The sequence below is a fragment of the Lynx canadensis genome, chromosome A2 (genome assembly GCF_007474595.2).
Source record: "Lynx canadensis isolate LIC74 chromosome A2, mLynCan4.pri.v2, whole genome shotgun sequence".
Taxonomy (NCBI): domain Eukaryota; kingdom Metazoa; phylum Chordata; class Mammalia; order Carnivora; family Felidae; genus Lynx; species Lynx canadensis.
Genome location: NC_044304.2, coordinates 5386726 through 5405303, shown reverse-complemented (window position 1 = coordinate 5405303; position 18578 = coordinate 5386726). Strand labels below are relative to the sequence as shown.

Genomic DNA, 18578 nt, shown 5'->3' with positions numbered 1-18578 from the left:
GACGGGTCTGCTGATAACCTTATGTGTCTACCCTTGTAGGTTAAGGACCTTTTGTCCCTAGCTGCTTTCCATTTTTGTCTTTATCTTTGTATTTTTCAAGTTTCACTGTGATATGTTGTGGTATTAGCCTGTTTTTGTTGATTATGAGGGGAGTTCTCTGTCCCTCTTGTACTTGAATGCCTGTTTCCTTCCCCAGATTGGGGAAGTTCTCAGCTATAATTTGTCCAAATAACTTTTCTGCCCCCTTTTCCTGCTATTTTTCTGGGACTCCTATGATATTGATATTGTTCCATTTTATGGAATCACTAAGTTCCCTAGGTCTACCTTCACAATTGAACAGCTTTCTTTCCCTCTTCTTTTCGGCTTCATTATTTTCCATAATTTCATCTTCTATATCACATATTCTCTCCCCTGCTTCTTCAATCCTCGTTCTGACTGTGTCCAGTCATTTTTACACCTCAGTTACAACACTTCTTTTTTATTTCATCCCGACTAGTTTTTGGGCCTTTGATCTTTGCCGCAAGGGTTTCTCTGGTGTCTTGTACGCTTTTTTTCAAGCTCACCTAGTAGTCTTACGACTGTTCTAAATTCCTGTTCAGGTTTATTGCTTACGGCTGTTTTGAGCAAGTCCCTGGCAGTAATTTCCTCTTGACTTCTCTTTTGGGGAGAATGCTTCGGTCTTGTCATTTTGGCTAAGTTTCTGTCTTTTGCATGTTTTGAAAGCTTGTTATGTTTCCCGTACCTGAGAGTAGCGCTATATCAAAAAGGGGTCGGGGCACCCGGGTGGCTCAACTGGTTAACCGTCTGTCTCTTGAATTTGGCTCAGGTCACCAGCTCAGGGTCATGGGATTGAGCCCCGCGTCGGGCTCCTCTCTGGGTGTGGAGCCTGCTTGGGATTCTCTCTCCCTCTCTCTCTCTCTCTCTCCCTCTGTCCCTCTCCTCTGTTCACCTGCTCTGTCTCTTTCTGAAAAAAAGCTTAAACTTGAATTTAAAGTTTTTAAAAAGGGGGTCATTGGGCCATACACTGTCCAGGAAGGGGGCCAAACACTCCAGGAAGTGTTTCTGCTCTGTGCTGTGTGCGCTGTGCTGTTGTGTTTTGGCTGTTCCTTCCCACTGGTCGGTCCTCTGCACGTCTCCTCCTTGCTTGGAGCGGGGAGTGTTTGGACCTTTACCCGGGTGTGCTTTGATTCCTTGTTAGAATAAGCCCCATACCTGCCATGCCGTCACCCTCTAACCGTGGAGAACCTTCTGCTGGTCCTCAGATCAATTTCCTGGGTGTTCCAAGTGATCTGACCCCGATACAGTTGTGTTTGGGGGACACGAAAAGCCCAGGGTCCCCCTACTTCTAGCCCATCTTAACTCCTCCCCCAAGGCCTTCTGAAATATGTTTTAATTCTCTTTCTCTCTCTCTCTTTTAAAAGGTTTTATTTTGGGGGCACATGGGTGGTTCAGTCGGTTGGGCGTCCGACTTTGGCTCAGGTCACGATCTCACAGTTTGTGAGTTCAAGCCCCCCATTGGGCTCTGTGCTGACGACTCAGAGCCTGGGATTCTGTGTCTCCCTCTCTCTCTGCTCCTCCCCCGCTCATGCTCTGTATCTTTCTCTCAAAAATCAATAAACATTTAAATAAATAAAAATAAAAATAAATAAATAAAGGAAAACAAATAAGATACAAAACAGTGCATGCAATGTACTATCTTCTGTGTAAAAAGGGCTTGGAGGTGTTGCTTATATCTGTCTAAATAAACACAAGAAAGATAGAGTACGAAATGTTGATGCTGACAGTGATTGTATGTGGTAGGGAGGGGAACTGAGCAGATAAGGAACAGGAGTTCTACGGAAATTCAAATTCAAATTTTGAAATTAAAATAAATTCCCTGGGGCACCTGGCTGGCTCAGTCAGTAGAGCCCCACATTATTTAAAAATAAAATCTTGGGGCGCCTGGGTGGCGCCGTCGGTTGAGCGTCCGACTTCAGCCAGGTCACGATCTCGCGGTCCATGAGTTCGAGCCCCGCGTCAGGCTTTGGGCTGATGGCTCAGAGCCTGGAGCCTGTTTCCGATTCTGTGTCTCCCTCTCTCTCTGCCCCTCCCCCGTTCATGCTCTGTCTCTCTCTGTCCCAAAAATAAATAATAAAACGTTGAAAAAAAAAAATAAAAAAAATAAAATCTTGGGGCGCCTGGGTGGCGCAGTCGGTTAAGCATCCGACTTCAGCCAGGTCACGATCTCGCGGTCCGTGAGTTCGAGCCCCGCGTCAGGCTCTGGGCTGATGGCTCGGAGCCTGGAGCCTGTTTCCGATTCTGTGTCTCCCTCTCTCTCTGCCCCTCCCCCGTTCATGCTCTGTCTCTCTCTGTCCCAAAAATAAATAAAAAACGTTGAAAAAAAAATTAAAAAAAATAAAATAAAATAAAAAAATAAAAATAAAATCTTAAAAAAAGTCCCCCAAAAGAAATGAAAGCGTTATCCAATCAAGAACTTGTACATGAATGTCCATAGCAACTTTATTTAGTGGGAAATAACCCACATGTCCTTCAACAGATGAATGGATAATGATATTGTGCTTTATTCGCATTAGCATTGAAAATAAATACACTACAGGGGCATCTGGGTGGCTCAGTTGGTTAAGCGTCCAGCTCTTGATCTCAGCTCAGGTCTTGATCTCAGGGTCCTGAGTTCAGGCTCTGCGTTGGGCTCCATCCTGGGTTTGGAGCCTACAAATTAAATAAAAAAATAAATTACTGATACACACTCCAACAAGGATGAATCTCAAAGTAATCATGCTGAGTGAAAGAAGCCAGTCCCCCCCCCCCCAAAAAAAAATTATCCTATGTGATTCCAGTGATACAAAATTCTAGAAAAAGCAATGTAACCTGTAGCGATAGAAAACAGGTCCTGAGTACGTGGGAAAAGTGGGAAGAGCCAGTGAGAAGGGTTCCCAAGAAGCACAAGGAAGGTTTTGGGTGTGACAGATACGTCCATTACCCAGATTATGGTGATAGTCTCACAGGCGTGTGTATATGTATATGTATCAATGTCAATTACCTTGTGCCCTTGAAACATACCAGATTGTGGCACGTTGATTACACTTCGGCATGCTGTAGTCATCATCTCTGGCTGCCATAACAAAATGGCACAGGATGAGTGGCTTAAACAACAGATCTTTATTTCTCACAGTTCTGGAGGCTGGAAGTCCAAGATCAAGATGCTGGTGAATTCGGTTCCTGGGGAGAGCTCTCTTCCTGGCTTGTAGGCAACCACTTCCTCCCTTCCTCCTCACGTGTGTCTCTGTGTATCTCTTTTTATAAGAGCACCAATGCTTCACAACCTAATCACCCGGGAAAGCCCCCAACCCCAAGTACCAACACACCGATCACACTGCGGGGGTTAGGGCTTCAACAAATGAATTGTAAGGGAACACAACATTTTATCCATAACAACTGTTTTCAGTTTATTTATTTATTTTTGAGAAAAAGAGACAGAGAGAGAGGCAGAGAGAGAGGGAGACAGAGAATACCAAGCAGGGTCCGCGATGTCAGTGCAGAGCCCAATATGGGGCTTGAACTCCTGAAGTGTGAGATCACAACCTGAGCCAAAATCAAGCGTTGGACGCTTAACCAACTGAGCCACCCAGGGGCCTCTGTCTGTAACAATTTCTTATTTTTTATCTCTCTCTCTCTCTCTCTCTCTTTAAATGTTTACTTTTTTTTGAGAGGAAGAGAGAGAGCTCTCCACGCAGCAGGGGAGGGGCAAAGAGTAGGGGAGACAGAGGATCTGAAGGGGGCTCTGTGCTGACAGCAGAGAGCCTGATGTGGGGCTTGAACCCACAAACCATGAGTTCATGACCTGAGCTGAAGTTGGGTGCTTAACCAACTGAGCCGCCCAGGACCTCTCTCTCTCTCTCTCTCTCTCTCTTTAATGTTTATTTATTTTTGAGAGAGATAGAGAGAGCATGAGTCAGGGAGGGGCAGAGAGAGAGGGAGACACAGAATCTGAAGCAGGCTCCGGGCTGTCAGTGCACAACGCAACATGGGGCTCAAACTCATGGACTGGGAGATCATGACCTGAGCCCAAGTCAGATGCTTAATCAACCGAGCCACCCAGGCGCCCTCCCCCTTTTTTTAAAAGTAGGCTCCACACCCAACATGGGTCTTCAACTTACCACCCTGAGATCAAGAGTTGCAGGCTCTACTGGGTGAGCCAGCCAGGCGTCCCCATAACAACTATTTTAAATATTTATTAACTTATTTTGAGAAAGATAGAGAGCATGAGCAGGGGAGGAGGAGAGAGAGAGGGAGAGAGAGAATCCCAAGCAGGCTCTGTGCTTAGCTTGGAGCCCAATGCAGAGCTCAATCTTACAATGGTGAGATCATGACCTGAGCCAAAATCAAGTCAGGTGCTCAACCAACTGAGCCACCCAGGTGTTCCCCTCATAACAATTTTTTTTGATTGATTGATTGATTGATTGATTGATTTTCAGAGAGACAGAGAGTGTGAACAGAGGGAGGGACAGAGAGAGAGACAGAGACAGAATCCGAAGCAGGCTCCAGGCTCCGAGCTGTCAGCCCTGAGCCCAACACAGGGCTTGAACCCCTGAACCGTGAGAGCAGGACCTGAGCTGAAGTCGGACCGGATGCTAACCGACTGAGCCACCCAGGGGCCCAGAAAATGAAATCTTGAAATAAACATGCACTGCTATGGTTATTATTTCTTCTTTAGGGAGGTCAAAGTTGTTGGCCCTCGATGTAAAGGCTGCCCAGGTTCATGTGCACACAAGCTCCCAGGCTAGGACTGTGAGGCAGGGTGCAATCTGCCCCAGCCCTTTCTGGGGACCCAGCCCACAATCTGACTCATCCTTTTTTCCCTGAGCCTCTGAGCCTGCTGCCCTCTGGCTGACCTTTCCTGGTGACCTGGATATGACTAGAGGCTGGCAGGAAAGGGCATGAACAGGGGCTAGAGGTGGTGGGGGTCATTTCCCGGACACAGGCCAGCAACCTCCCTTGGGGGGGTCCGCATACATAGCTCCCGTGTCCCTCTGGGCTCATCTGGGACGGATTGGGCACGTGTCCCAGGCTATAGTGCATTTTTCACACTCTTCCTCCAATCTGGGTCATTCATTCCTTACCGTCTCCCATCGGGTTGATCTTACTATGGTCAGCTTCCGGGCCTCTGCCCCAGGAAGCCTTGCCCGATGGGACTGCTCCCTTTTCTGGGCTCTCCTAGGTTCTCATGCTTCCCCCATGGCTGACCATCCAGTATTAAAATTAAATGGTTAAGTGGTTCCTGGGTGGCTCAGTGGGTTAAGCATCTGACTCTCGATTTTGGCTCAGGTCATGATCTCACAGTTTATGAGTTTGAATCCCACGTCGGGCTCTGTGCTGATGGTGCAGAGCCTGCTTGGATTCTCTCTCTCCCTCTCTCTCTCTGCCCACGCGTGTACTCTCTCTCTCTCTCTCTCAAAATAAATAAGTAAAGTTGGAAAAATTAAGTGGTTAAAATAATCACAATTAGAGGAAACTTTCCGTTTTAGAATAAATTAGTTATAAAATAAATAAATCCTGGGGATATAAGGTACTGCAAGGTGACTATAGTTAATAATACTGTAGTGCATATTTGAAAGCTGCTAAGAGAGTAGATCTTAAAAGTTCTCATCGCCAGAACAAAAAAGTTTTAGAACTATGTAGAGTGACGGATGGTAATCAGTTTACAGTGGTGACCATTTCACAATAGATACAAATATGGAATCATGATGTTGCACACCTGAAACTAAGATAAGGTTATCCATCAATTATACCTCAATAAAAAAACAAACCTGGGAGGCCGCCGGGTGGCTCAACAGGTCGAGTGCCCAACTTCGGCTCAGGTCATGATCTCATGGTTCGTGAGTTCGAGCCTCACATCGGACTCTGTGCTGTCGGCGCAGAGCCTGCTTCAGTTCCTCTGTCCCCCTCTCTGTCTCTGCCCCTTCCCCGCTCACGCTCTGCCTCTCTTTCTCTCAAAAACAAATTAACATTTAGGGGCCCCTGGGAGGCTCAGTCGGTTGAGTGGCCGACTCTTGATTTGGGTTCAGGTCATGATCTCAGGATTCCTGAGTTTGGGCCCTGCTTGGGATTCTCTCTCCCCTTCTCTCTTTAAAAAATTTTTGTAATGTTTCTTTATTTTTGAGAGAGATAGAGCATGAGCGGAGGAGGGGCAGAGAGAGAGGGAGACACAGAATCCGAAGCAGGCTCCAGGCCCCGAGCTGTCAGCACAGAGCCTGACGCGGGGCTCGAACTCGCGGACCGCGAGATCATGACTTGAGCCGAAGTTGGACGCTTAGCCAACCGAGCCACCCAGGCACTCCAAAAATAAACAAATTTTTAAAAATCACAATTAACAGTGCCAATAAGGGGCAGACAGACATCACGGGCCTCCTGCTAGGCACAGAGAAGGACAAAATATTGCTGTCAAAAAAAAAAAAGTCTAATCGGGAGGAAACATCAGACAAATGCACGTGAGGGATAGTCTATAAATAACTGGTGTGTACACTTCAAAAATGTCGATGTGGTGAAGGACAGAGAAGGACCCTGGAGCCGTTCCAGATTAAGGGGAGCTAAAGGGACAGAAATAAAATGCTGTGCATGATCCTGGATGGGGTCCCGGTGGAAAACACGGCTGTAAAGGATATGGTGGAATATGGACTATAGATTAGATAACGGCAATGTGTCAAGGTCACGTTTCCTGACGTTGCAAACAGTGTTGTGGTGCAGGTGACTCTCTCCATATACATGTGGAGTTTGTGTTATACATATATCTGTGTCTAGGAATACATCCCTACATATATGTGTGTGTATGTATATGTGCATTATATATGTCTCTGTTTATGTTATATATACATATGTAGCTCTCTACAGATAAACGTGTATATTATAATATGCCTCCATAAAGGTTTGTTATATGCATCTCTCAAAATATTTGTGTGTGTGTATATATATGTATACATATATATATATGTGTATGTATATGCATATATATAGACACACATAGTGTGTATGTTACATATCTATATCTATATGTACATGGAATTTATAGATAGAACAATAAACTTAGTAGAACAAGTTGACAATTGGTGAATCTCTATGAAGAGTATACAGGACGCCCATGACGTCTTCTTGCAACATTTCTGTAAGTTGAAATGATTTCAAAATTTAAAAATTTACAAAAAAAAAAAAGAGGGGCACCTGGGTGGCTCGGTCGATTAAGCGGCCGACTTCAGCTCAGGTCACGATCTCACGGTTCATGAGTTCACGTCGCGGGGCTCTGCGCTGACAGCTCAGAGCCCGGAGCCTGCTTCGGATTCTGTGTCTCCCTCTCTCTCTGACCCTCCTCCTACTCGTGATCTGTGTCTCTCAAGAAAATGAATAAATGTTAAAAAAATTTTTTAAAAATAAAGAACAAGACAGAAGCCACGTGTTCTTTATGATCTAACCTAGGAAGTCGCACACACCATCGTCTCAATAATATCCTATCGCCTACACCAGAGGGGGGAAGTGTAGAAGAGCATGGATATCAGGAGGCAAGGATCACTGGGCTACTAGGGACAAAGGCAGAGTGTCGTTGCTGCCAAGAGCACAGTTGGGAGTCGGCTAGCCCGGCTTCAAATCCTAGCTCTGTCTGGATAATTGTGAGAATTTGAGCAAGCACTTAATCTCTCTTTTATCTAGTCCTCATCTATAAAGTGGAATAAGAGTTCCCAACTCATTTGGCGTTGCTATTAGGATTAAGCGAACATATAATCACTTTACGACAAAACATAATACTCGGCATAAATGAAGGACACAGTAGGTGTTTGCTATTTCTATCCTAAGCAGCCTGTCTGCTAACAGATCAACCCTTCCTGACTCACCCGCCAGGACACCCAATGCTCGGGGATTAGTGAAGAGGGACTGAGGGGCCCCTACTAACTCAGGTTCTAGAGACATAGATGGAAAGACACTTCTTTTTCTTCCTTTTTTTTTGTTCTTTCAAGCAGCCTCCACGCCCAGTGTGGGCCCCAGCTCACAACCCTGAGATCAAGACCTGAGCCAGGGGGCACCTCGATGGCTCAGTGCGTTAAGTGTCCAACCTCACTCAGCTCAGGTCATGATCTCCCGGTTTGTGGGTTCGAGCCCCGGGTCGGGCTTTGTGCTGGTGGCTCGGAGCCTGGAGCCTGCTTCACATTCTGTGCCTCCTTCTCTCTCTGCTCCTTCCCTGCTTGTGCTCTGTCTCTCTCTGTCTCTCAAAAATAAATAAATGTAAAAAAAAATTTTTTTAAAGAGTTGGAGGCTTAACCAACTGAGCCACCCAAATGCCCCTTAAAGACACTCTTCATGTGAGCACGTACGGTGCCAGATTGAAATCTCCCAAAGGTCGGGAGATTCAACTGCCCACAGACAGGCAAAAAAAAAAAAAAAAAAAAAAATCCATTTCACTGCTTCCCAGGTTTGGTGAGAGATTCCAGGCCCTATGTCACCTTTCTTTTTTTCTTTTGTTTCATAGGTCACCTTTCTAATGCTATTTGCTTTGACCAAAGTAGCCAACCTGGTGGACAGGACTGTCTTACTCACCATTATGGTCCCAGTCACAGTAGGTACTCAAGAAACAATTGATCAGGGTGTCTGGGTGATCTCAGCTCAGGTCATGATCTCACGGTTTGTGGGATGGACCCTCATGTCAGGCTCTTTGCAGATACCTCAGAACCTGCTTAGAATGCTCTCTCTCTCAAAATAAGTAAGCTTAAAAAAAGAAACAACTGATCAGAGCAACAGTGTCACTGCTGGGTCAGAGAGTATGTTCCACAGAACAGTTTTTATTTATTATTTAAAAAAATTTTTAAATATATTTATTTATTTTTGAGAGACGGGGGGAGAGGGGAAGAGAAAGACAGAGACACCGAATCCGAAGCAGGCTCCAGGCTCTGAGCTGTCAGCACAGAGTCCGACGCGGGGCTCGAACCCACAAATCGTGAGATCACGACCTGAGCAGAAGTCGGTCACTCAACCGACTGAGCCACCCAGGCAGCCCAGAACAGTTTTTAGAATGCAATCCAGAGCCAGCTCCGGGTCCCTGGAAAATTTCTTCTGGGCCATGTTCACATCAGGTGCCTCTAAAAGCTTCTGGCGGGTTCTGTGCCCTGTGAAACATGGCACGAAGGAAGAAGCCCCTGAAAAGTGAGTGGAGAGAAAAGGCCGTCAGGTCGAGAAGGTAACTGATCATTTCCTTCAGGGCGAGAAGCCACGGAAGAAAAGAGCACACCCTGAGAGTTATGTCACCGCCTCAGAGAGAGGCCAGGGTGTCGGGGGTGGACAGGCGGGCTGCCAGGGCAGATGGTGGCTGTCTGGACCTACTCCATGCAGAGGTTTTCCTTGCCGCCCTTCCCATCTGCCTGTCACTGCTGCCGGGATCGGCCGTCCTGGCATCCAGCCCGGCCGGGGCCAAGTGTATGAGTGGTGACCCGCACGTCAGCCCCGGGGCATGCAGTTTCAGATTCCAGAGACTGAGCTGGCTCTGAGCCCTGCTGAGTCAACTCTGTTCTTCTCGCCCGTGTGCCAAGCCAACCTGCCTGGGGGTTCTTCCTGGCAGGCAAGTTTTTCTTTGCCAGCCTCGATTTCCGGACAGAGTATAGTGGAGCAGGACGGGAGGGAGGGGAGGAATTTAGTCAACGTTTGTTAAGCGAATGCTTAGCCTTTTGGAATGAACATGGTCGGCCCCACAGCCTTAGTTCTTCGTTTGTTCCAAGTTTGCCCCTACCCCAGGCTCAGAGTGTCGGGCTCTCTCTTACAGAACAGAGGGACTGTTTGTTGAATGAGTGAATGAGTGAATGAGTGAATAAATGAATGAGGAGTTAGGAGCCCTTCTTTCCGTGTATCACCTCTTCCTGTTCTGAGGTTTCTGCTTTGATACAGGAAAAGGCTGACGACACTGCAGACCCTGGGTGGGGGTGGGGGGCAAGCGGGGGAGTGAGCCGAGAGCTGGAGTCTGAACAAGATAGACCGGGAGCCACCCCGAAGGGGCAGTCAGTTGTGGGAAGCGGGATGAGGGACGTCAGGGGATCCGACAAACACATCTGCAGTGACGAATCCTTGAGCGGGAAGGAGCGTGGGAGCCCAGAGTCGTCTCCCTAGTCGTGCAGCCTGGTCCCGAGCTGCTCTCCGAGAAGTCTCCGGGGGCGGGGATGTTTCAGGTGTCCCGGGCATGCCCGGCCTGGCTGGACTCAGCGCACCGGGGCCCTTTCTTATTCGTCTCTCTCTCCAGCTTTTGACTTGGGGAGGGGGGTGGGGGTCACGGGTACCGCTGAGCGCGGCGGGTGCAGCGTGAAGGGTTTGGGATTCCGGTGTTTGGAAGGGGGCCCCCGTGAGGGTCACGTCTTCCACGGTCCGCAGAGGAGACGCTCCAGGGCCTGCTGGGGGAGCCAGAGTTTTGCACCCCGAGGGCGCCCCCCCCTCCCCAACTCCCCGGCCGCTGGCTCCCAGAACCCTACCCCCGGCCGCACGCCCCGCCCCCGGCACTCCCTGCGCCCCGCCTCCGAGGCTCCCCTTTCCCTCTCTCCGCGGGCTTATAAAAAGGGGGCGTCGCGGGGACTAGCCAAGCCCCAAAGGCTGGCGGCGGTGATCGGAGCCTTCCTTGCGGCTTCTGAACGCCAGTGAGTCTCCGCCAGGACGCCCGCGTCGCCAGCCCTCGACTCTCCAGCCCGCGCCTCAGCCTTGCGCTCCCGCGTCCAGGCCACCCGGAAGGATGCGCCGTGCGCCGACGGCCTCGGCAGCCTTGGTGCTGTGCGCCGCCACCGCCGGGCTGCTGAGCGCGCAGGGCCGCGCGGCGCCCGCCGAGCCTCCCGAGCCGCCGCGCTTCGCGTCCTGGGACGAGGTGAACGTGCTGGCGCACGGGCTCCTGCAGCTGGGCCACGGGCTGCGCGAGCACGTGGAGCGCACCCAGGGGCGGCTGGGCGCGCTGGAGCGGCGTCTGCGCGCGTGCGGGGCGGCCTGCAAGGAGTCCGGGGCGTCCGCCGCGCCCCCCGCGCGCGCCCGAGGGTCTGGGCCCCAGTGGCGAGGCTGCCCCCGAGACCCTCGGCAGCCTGCAGGTACGTGGCCTCCCGCTGCCCTCCTGCGGGTCTCGGACAGTGTGGGCGGGAGGGGGACGCATCCGGGACTCCCTGGGCTCCCCTGCCCGGGTCTCCCGGGAGGGAGAGCTGGAAGGCCAGACGAGTGACGATGAATGGAGAGGCTGGCCGCAGAAGGCCGGGGCCTCACCGCGGTGCTGTGCGCACGCTCTCCCAGACTCAGCTCAAGACCCAGAACGGCAGGATTGAGCAACTCTTCCACAAGGTGGCCCAGCAGCAGCGGCACCTGGAGAAGCAGCACCTGAAAATCCAGAATCTGCAGAGCCAGGTGCCTGATGCTTGCCCCGGGGTTGGGAGGGAGGCCGAAGCTCGTCCTGGGGGGGGTGGGGGGGGTGGACCTAGAGCCAGGCAAGTTGAGGGGCCGGAGCCAGCCAGACCTGACATCCTCCTCCTGTCCTGTCCTGTCCAGGTGAGCCTCCTGGCCCCCATGCACCTGGGCCACAGGATGGCCAAGCCTGGCAGGAAGAAGAGGCTACCCAAAATGGCACAGCTCGCTGGCCCTGCTCACAATATCAGCCGCCTGCACAGTGAGTGTCCAGCCCTCTGCTGTCCTCTGGGCAATTCCTTCCCCCCAGCCACCACCACCACACACACACACACACACACACACACACACACACACACACCACTCCTGTCCCCCTCCTTGTCCTGTCCACCTGGCCCTGGGTTCCTGTGGGCTCACTAGTCTCTGGTAAAGGGCTGATGAGGGCACATCCCATCTCATCATCCCTGACCCTGACCAGGTAGGCCACCCCACCCTTCTTCCTGGCAAGCCAGTGGCTTTCCCCGGAGCCCTGCTGGCCACTGACTGGAGCAGGGCTTGGGGTCTTTAAGAGGGTCCAGGAGGGACTTGAGCTGCAGGGGTGTGGGGAAGGGGGCGGTGCAGGTCAGAGACGCCTTCCTGAAGGTTGGAACCTTCTCTGAGGGCACACTGGTGGACAGGAGGGTGCCTGGAGTTCTGACGGTGAAGAGCGATGGCTTCCTGGGAGGGGGATTCTGAGCTGGGGCTCCCCCCCCAATGGTATCTTGGAGCATAGCTCTAGGAGGCAGGTAACCCCCATCTCCCTGGCCAGACACACCACTCGCTTTTGCATCTCTAACAAATCCAGGGCTCCTGCCCCCCACACCTGGTGCCTCACTCCCCTCTTGGTCCCCGAAGTCCCTGATCGCCCTGATTCCTGCAGAGAATGAGCCTTTGCCATCAGCACAAGCTCTGGGTCCTTCATTGTGCATCCCAGATCGCCCCAGCCCCCCCCCCCGTCCCCCCCCCCCCCCAGCATGTCTCCGTGTGTCTGACACAGGCTCACAGCTCCTGGTGTCTCTGTCCCCACCCTTAGTTCGGGGCTCCAGACCCGGCTGGCTTCCCTGTAGTCCTCCTACCCCATCACCCTGCCTGGCATCCGGGGCTGTGTGCAGCCAACTGGGTAAAAGTCCGGATTCCCCCTTCACACCCTGGGTCTGGCTGCTGGCTCCCGGCTCCCTAGTCTCGAAGGCTGCCCCTCCCTCTGCCCTCCCCCACTCTTCCTCCTCCCCCCCCCCTCGCCCTCCCCCACTCTTCCTCCTTCCCTCACCGGGCCTGTAAGGGTCCATACACCGTCCCAACCCCCCTCCCTGCCCCTGCGCCTTGAGGGGCTTTGGAGCTTGCCAGCAGGCGGGGGTCTGGGCTGGGGGATGTGACGGTGGGGGATGCGTGGGTTTGGGGACTCCCAGACCTGGGGCTCAGCCCTGCCAAGTAGGGGAAGGTTCAGAGCTGGAGAGACAAACAGCTCCTTCTAATGGAAGCCACATTCGTGGTTTGGCCGGGTGCCGTCCCCCGATTGGAAGGGAGGAAAGTAGGGGAAAGGGGAGCTGCTCCAGGGGCCGGAAAATGTCTCCAGTCACTCTGGGCCCGCCCCCATCCCCCTTACCCCCACCCTTCAGCGCGGACTTCCCCTCCCCCCGGGCGACCTTTTCCCTACTTTCCAGGCTCAACTGGGGGCGGGGACTTCACAGCCTTTGGGCACAGCCCAGCCATCCCTCCCTCCTCTTTCCCTCCCTTGTCTTCCTCCTAGGTTCCTTAGTCCTGCCTTCCCCTTTACCTGGGATCCCAGGTGGGGCCCCTGGCCTTGCAAGCCTCATGCAGAGCGCCCCCCCCCCCCCAACAGAGCGCTTCTGCTCAGCCCCACTCCTATCTTCTCCACCCTGGCCCGGCTTCTCAATCACTCATGCCTCCAGTCTTTATTCAACACCTACTGTGGGCCAGGATTAACCTGGGCACTGGTGCCAGACTGTGGGCAAAGAGCCACTCTGTCCCTGGCCCCATGGAATCCTCATTCAGTGGCGGGGAGACCACTGGATGACTCCAGTGTTGTGGGCAGGAAGTCCCCGATGCTTCTTTTGGGAGCCTGGCCTGGTCTGGGGGTCAGGGAAGGCATCCCTTCTAGAAGCTGGGATCTTTAGAATGAGGCAAGAAAGTCCTGAGGGAAGATCTCTCTGGCATGTGACTGGCATGTGCAGGCATAGAGACGGGCGTGTGTAAAGTCCCTGTGGCAGGAGGGTGTGTGATACAAGGCTGGCTGTGTGGCCTGAGGTGAGAATGCAGTGTGGGAGGAGGAAGGATGGTGGGTGGCTCAGGGGCCATCCAGGACAGGGGATGCTGTGAACCCAGGATTACCCCCTCATGTCCCCTGTCACCCACTGCCCAGCCCCTGACATGCCTGTTTCCTGAGGCCCCTCCTGCTTCATTCAGTCTCCCCACCCCTCTCTTTGCCTGCCCTTCAGGGCTGCCCAGGGACTGCCAAGAGCTGTATGAAGAGGGAGAGCGGCAAAGTGGACTGTTCCAGATCCAGCCCCAGGGGTCCCCACCCTTCCTGGTTAACTGCAAGATGACCTCAGGTAGGATGCGCTGGCCCGCTGGGGTGCCCTGCATCCTGTCATGGGCCCTATTGCCGTTCCAATCAAATGCAGCTCCCCGCCACCACCCAGGGTTGGGCCAGGTTCAGTGGACCTAGAGAAACTTCCTAGATTTCTAACGCTCCCTCCCTCCCCTCCTCCCTCCTGGGGCCTTGGGACAATGTCAAGGCTGAGCCCCTTGCACATTGGCCAGCCCACCTTTAACTACCTTCCTCTAGTCCTGCTGGGGTGAATGAGAAGACCTTGGCCCTCTCTGGGTTTGGAGGCAGTTTAGGGTTTGCGAGCCGGATGGGAAGTCGGGGTCCCCTGCAAAAAGCGGCCTCCTGATGGCATTGCACCTCTCTGGGCAGATGGAGGCTGGACTGTAATTCAGAGGCGCCAGGACGGCTCCGTGGACTTTAACCAGCCCTGGGAAGCTTATAAGGCTGGCTTCGGAGACCCCCAAGGTGGGTGTGTCCAGCCGGGGTGGGGGGTGGGGGCGGAGGCAGAGAGGGGAGGAGGGGGCGAGGAGGTGGGTCTGACTCACCGATGGGCCTCTCTCTCCCCTGTAGGTGAGTTCTGGCTGGGCCTGGAGAAGGTTCACCGCATCACGGGGGACCGCGGCAGCCGCCTAGCTGTGCAGTTGCAGGACTGGGAGGGCAATGCTGAGTCTCTGCAGTTCCCCGTCTATCTGGGTGGTGAGGACACAGCCTACAGCCTGCAGCTCACAGCTCCCGTGGCCAGTGAACTGGGTGCTACCACTGTGGCACCCAATGGCCTCTCCCTGCCCTTCTCCACTTGGGATCAAGACCACGACCTCCGTGGGGACAAGAACTGTGCCAAGAGCCTCTCCGGTGAGCAAGCTCTGCGCCTCCCTGTCCTGCCTTGCACCCCGAGGTCGAGACCTCCTCTCTCTGCCTCTGTGTTTCCCTGTCCTGCCTTCAGTGCCAAGTGCCGTCCGTTCTCTGCCCCCCTTTCTCCTAACTTCCTGTGTGTCTTTGGGCAACTGACTTATTACCCTGTCTCACCTTCGGTCTCCCCGTCTTTAAACTGGGTATGACCACAATGCCCACTCCATAGGATTACCTTGAGATGACATTTGTGGGATAGTGGCCGGCACGTGGCCCAGCCACCAAGATAAACCCTGTGTTGGCTTTTGTTTTTGTTTTTTAGTTTATTTATTTTGAGAGCGAGAGAGAGAGAGCAAGTGGGGGAGGGGCAGAGAGAGAGGGAGAGAGAATACCAAGCAGGCTCCTTGCTGTCAGCTCAGAGCCTGACCCAGGGCCGGAACTCATGAACCATGAGATCACGACCTGAGCTGAAGTCAAGAGTCAGGTGCTTAACTGATTGACCACCCAGGCCCCCCGACCCTGTTGTAATGAAATTGGAGGCAGAACCCAGGCTCTGTAAAGTGAAACATATGACATTGCTTTTTGGTGGGTCAAAAAATGATGGAATACTAATAATTTTATATGGTTTGATCAAATATAAGTTGAAGAAATGGACGATGATCATAGAAAGTCTTTTTTTTTTAATATTTGTTTAATTTTGAGAGAGAGAGAGAGAGAGAGAGAGAGAGAGAGAGAGAGAGAGAATGTGCAGGGGAGGAGCAGAGAGAGAAAGGGAGACTGAGAATCCCAAGCAGTCTTCACACTGTCAGTGTAGATGTGGGGCCCAGACTCACGAACCCTGAGATCACGACCTGAGCTGAAATCAAGAGTCAGACACTAACCGACTGAGCCACCCAGGCACCCCAGAAAGTCTTTAATAAACGTTTCCCACGTGTCAGGTACAGAACAGTAACTCGTCACAGTCACAGTCACAGACACAAAAGCTGTAGTTCCTGGGAAGGGGTCCAGAGCCCCTGAAACTCCTTTGTCACAACCTGGGGTCCCTCAGGACGTCGTGTGACCATCACTAGAAAAGTTTTCCCCTCTGAAGTTTATAAAGTCCGGGGCTCCTGGGTGGTTCAGTCAGTTGAGCGTCCGACTTCGGCTCGGGTCACGATCTCGCGGTCCGCGGGTTCGAGCCCCGCGTCGGGCTCTGGGCTGACGGCTCGGAGCCCGGAGCCTGTTTCCGATTCTGTGTCTCCCTCTCTCTCTGCCCCTCCCCCGCTCACGCTCTGTCTCTCTCTCTCAAAAATACAGATTAAAAAAAAATAAAAAAATAAAAAGCGTGTGCAGTCCAACACCCAGCCGCCTCTCGGTCCCAGCCTCCGTGGAGGCACAGGGACCCCAGCCTGACCAGTTCCTTTTCCTCTGACCCCGGCAGGTGGCTGGTGGTTTGGCACCTGTGGCCATTCCAACCTTAACGGGCAGTACTTCCGTTCTATCCCACGCCAGCGGCGGCAGCGCGAGAAGGGCATCTTCTGGAAGACCTGGAGGGGCCGCTACTACCCGCTGCAGGCCACCACGATGCTGATCCAGCCGACAGCGGCTGAAGCAGCCTCCTAGCGTCCCCACTGGGGCCTGGCTCCCAGGCTCGTAGACAACAGTGACTTTGACTCTGGCCCAGCGTGTGGCCACTCCCTGCTCGGGCAGGGGCTCGAGACGGGGGCCATCCGGAGCCTCACGGACAGAGAAGGTGCTCACGACTGGAGATGCCCCCTTTCTGAGTGGCGGGGTGCAGGTGATACCCTCTGAGGGCAGAGCTACGGGGTTGCAGGGCACAGAGCCAGGAAGCGTGAGACGGAGGGGCGTTGAGGCCCGCTCCTTGCCCGCCTAAGGAGTCGAGGACACAGAGGGACCACTCGGGGGCAGCCGAGCCAGCCCTCGACGGCGGATTCAGTCACGTTGACTGGCTGGGGGACCAGGGCTCCCGTGGGCCCCCAGTGCCCTCACGGTGCTCTCGTGTGTGGGTGCTGTGGGATGAGCCGGTGCCAATGACATCCGGGTGGAGCTCACCAAATTCTTGCAATAAAAGCAACCTCAGCACATTTCGTTCTCCTGTGTCCTTCGGTTTGTTTTAAAAGTGGGCAGTTTCAGGGGCGCCTGGGTGGCGCAGTCGGTTAAGCGTCCGACTTCAGCCAGGTCACGATCTCGCGGTCCGTGAGTTCGAGCCCCGCGTCGGGCTCTGGGCTGATGGCTCAGAGCCTGGAGCCTGTTTCCGATTCTGTGTCTCCCTCTCTCTCTGCCCCTCCCCCGTTCATGCTCTGTCTCTCTCTATCCCAAAAATAAATAAACGTTGAAAAAAAAAAAAAAAAAATTTTAAAAGTGGGCAGTTTCAGAGTCCACATAAACACGTTCCCAGGGTAGAGGGTGAACACTCCCAGGTCCTTCGAGGACAATGCCGATTGGTCCTACAACTGATTTCAATCTCCTCCATTTATTATTTCACGATGTGGATCTCAATTTTTGTTTTTCAAAAACCAAGACCCTCATTCAGTCCTTCTGGAAGCAGGTAATAGAGAAAATGAGAACCCCCGCGCCCCCCCCCCCTTTTTTTAAGTTTATCTATTTATTTATTTATTTTGAGAGAGCTAGAGCATGAGCAGCGGGGGGAGGCAGAGAGAGAGGGAGAGAGGGAAATCCCAAGCAGGCTGCGTTCCCGTCAGTGCACAGAGTCTGACGCAGGGCACCAACCCACGAAACCCTGAGACTGTGACCTGAGCCAAAATCAATAGCTGGATGTTTAACTGACTGAGCCATGCGGGCGCCCTGAGAACGCCTTCTTCATCATACTTAACACATGTGAATCACAATGAACTGTTTAGCACCCAGCCATCTGATAGAAATATAATGTGAGTCATGCATTTTAATTTTTTTCTAATAGTCACATTTAAAAAAAGGGAGAAAAAAAAAAAACAAAGAAAAAAAAGAAACAGATGAAATTAATTTTAGAAATGTATTTTTATCAAGCCCAATGTAACCAAAATATTATCATTTCAACATGTGAGTGCTATACAAGTCATGAATGAGATATTTGACACTGCTTGTTTTCTGTACTAAGGCTTTGGAATCCAGTGTTTAGTTTACGCTTATGACACATCTTAATTTGGACTGGCCGTATTGCAAGGGCTCAGTAGCCAAGAGGCTAATGGCCACCATATTGGCCAGTATAGTTCTAGTGTTTACATGAAAGCAGTGCTTTGGGTAGATTCTTTACATTTTTTGCCACATCAGCCACAGTTTTCCTTTAAGTTGGCTCTTTTATTTATTTTTTATTTTTCAAAAATGTTCATTTATTTTGAGAGGGGGAGGGGCAGAGAGAGAGAGAGAATCCCAAGCAGGCTCTGTACAGCCCGCACAGAGGCCTGGTGGCTCAGTTGGTTAAGCATCCAACTCTTGGGGGGCGCCTGGGTAGCTCTGTCAGTTAAGCGTCCGACTTTGGCTCAGGTCATGATCTCACGGTTTGTGAGTTCGAGCCCCGCGTCAGGCTCTGTGCTGACAGCTCAGAGCCTGGAGCCTGCTTGGGATTCTGTGTCTCCCTCTCTCTCTCTGCCCCTCCCCCACTTGTGCTCTGTCTCTCTCTCTGTCTCTCAAAAATAAATAAATGTAAATAAAAAAATTTAAAAAAGCATCCAACTCTTGGTTTTGACTCAGGTCACGGTCTCACGGTTCATGAGTTCGAGCCCCACAT

The 18578-nt window shown here is 52.3% G+C and overlaps 1 protein-coding gene across 1 annotated transcript; it reads left to right on the top strand.

The window, feature by feature from the left end:
* The first annotated feature begins 10747 nt into the window (after positions 1–10747).
* On the top strand, positions 10748–16935 carry ANGPTL4 (angiopoietin like 4). The gene is given in 8 exon segments (XM_030293637.1): positions 10748–11020; positions 11022–11090; positions 11287–11397; positions 11539–11656; positions 13890–14003; positions 14372–14467; positions 14573–14854; positions 16272–16935. Coding segments are annotated over 8 exon segments (1245 nt in total). The 3' UTR covers positions 16454–16935.
* Positions 16936–18578: the final 1643 nt, after the last annotated feature.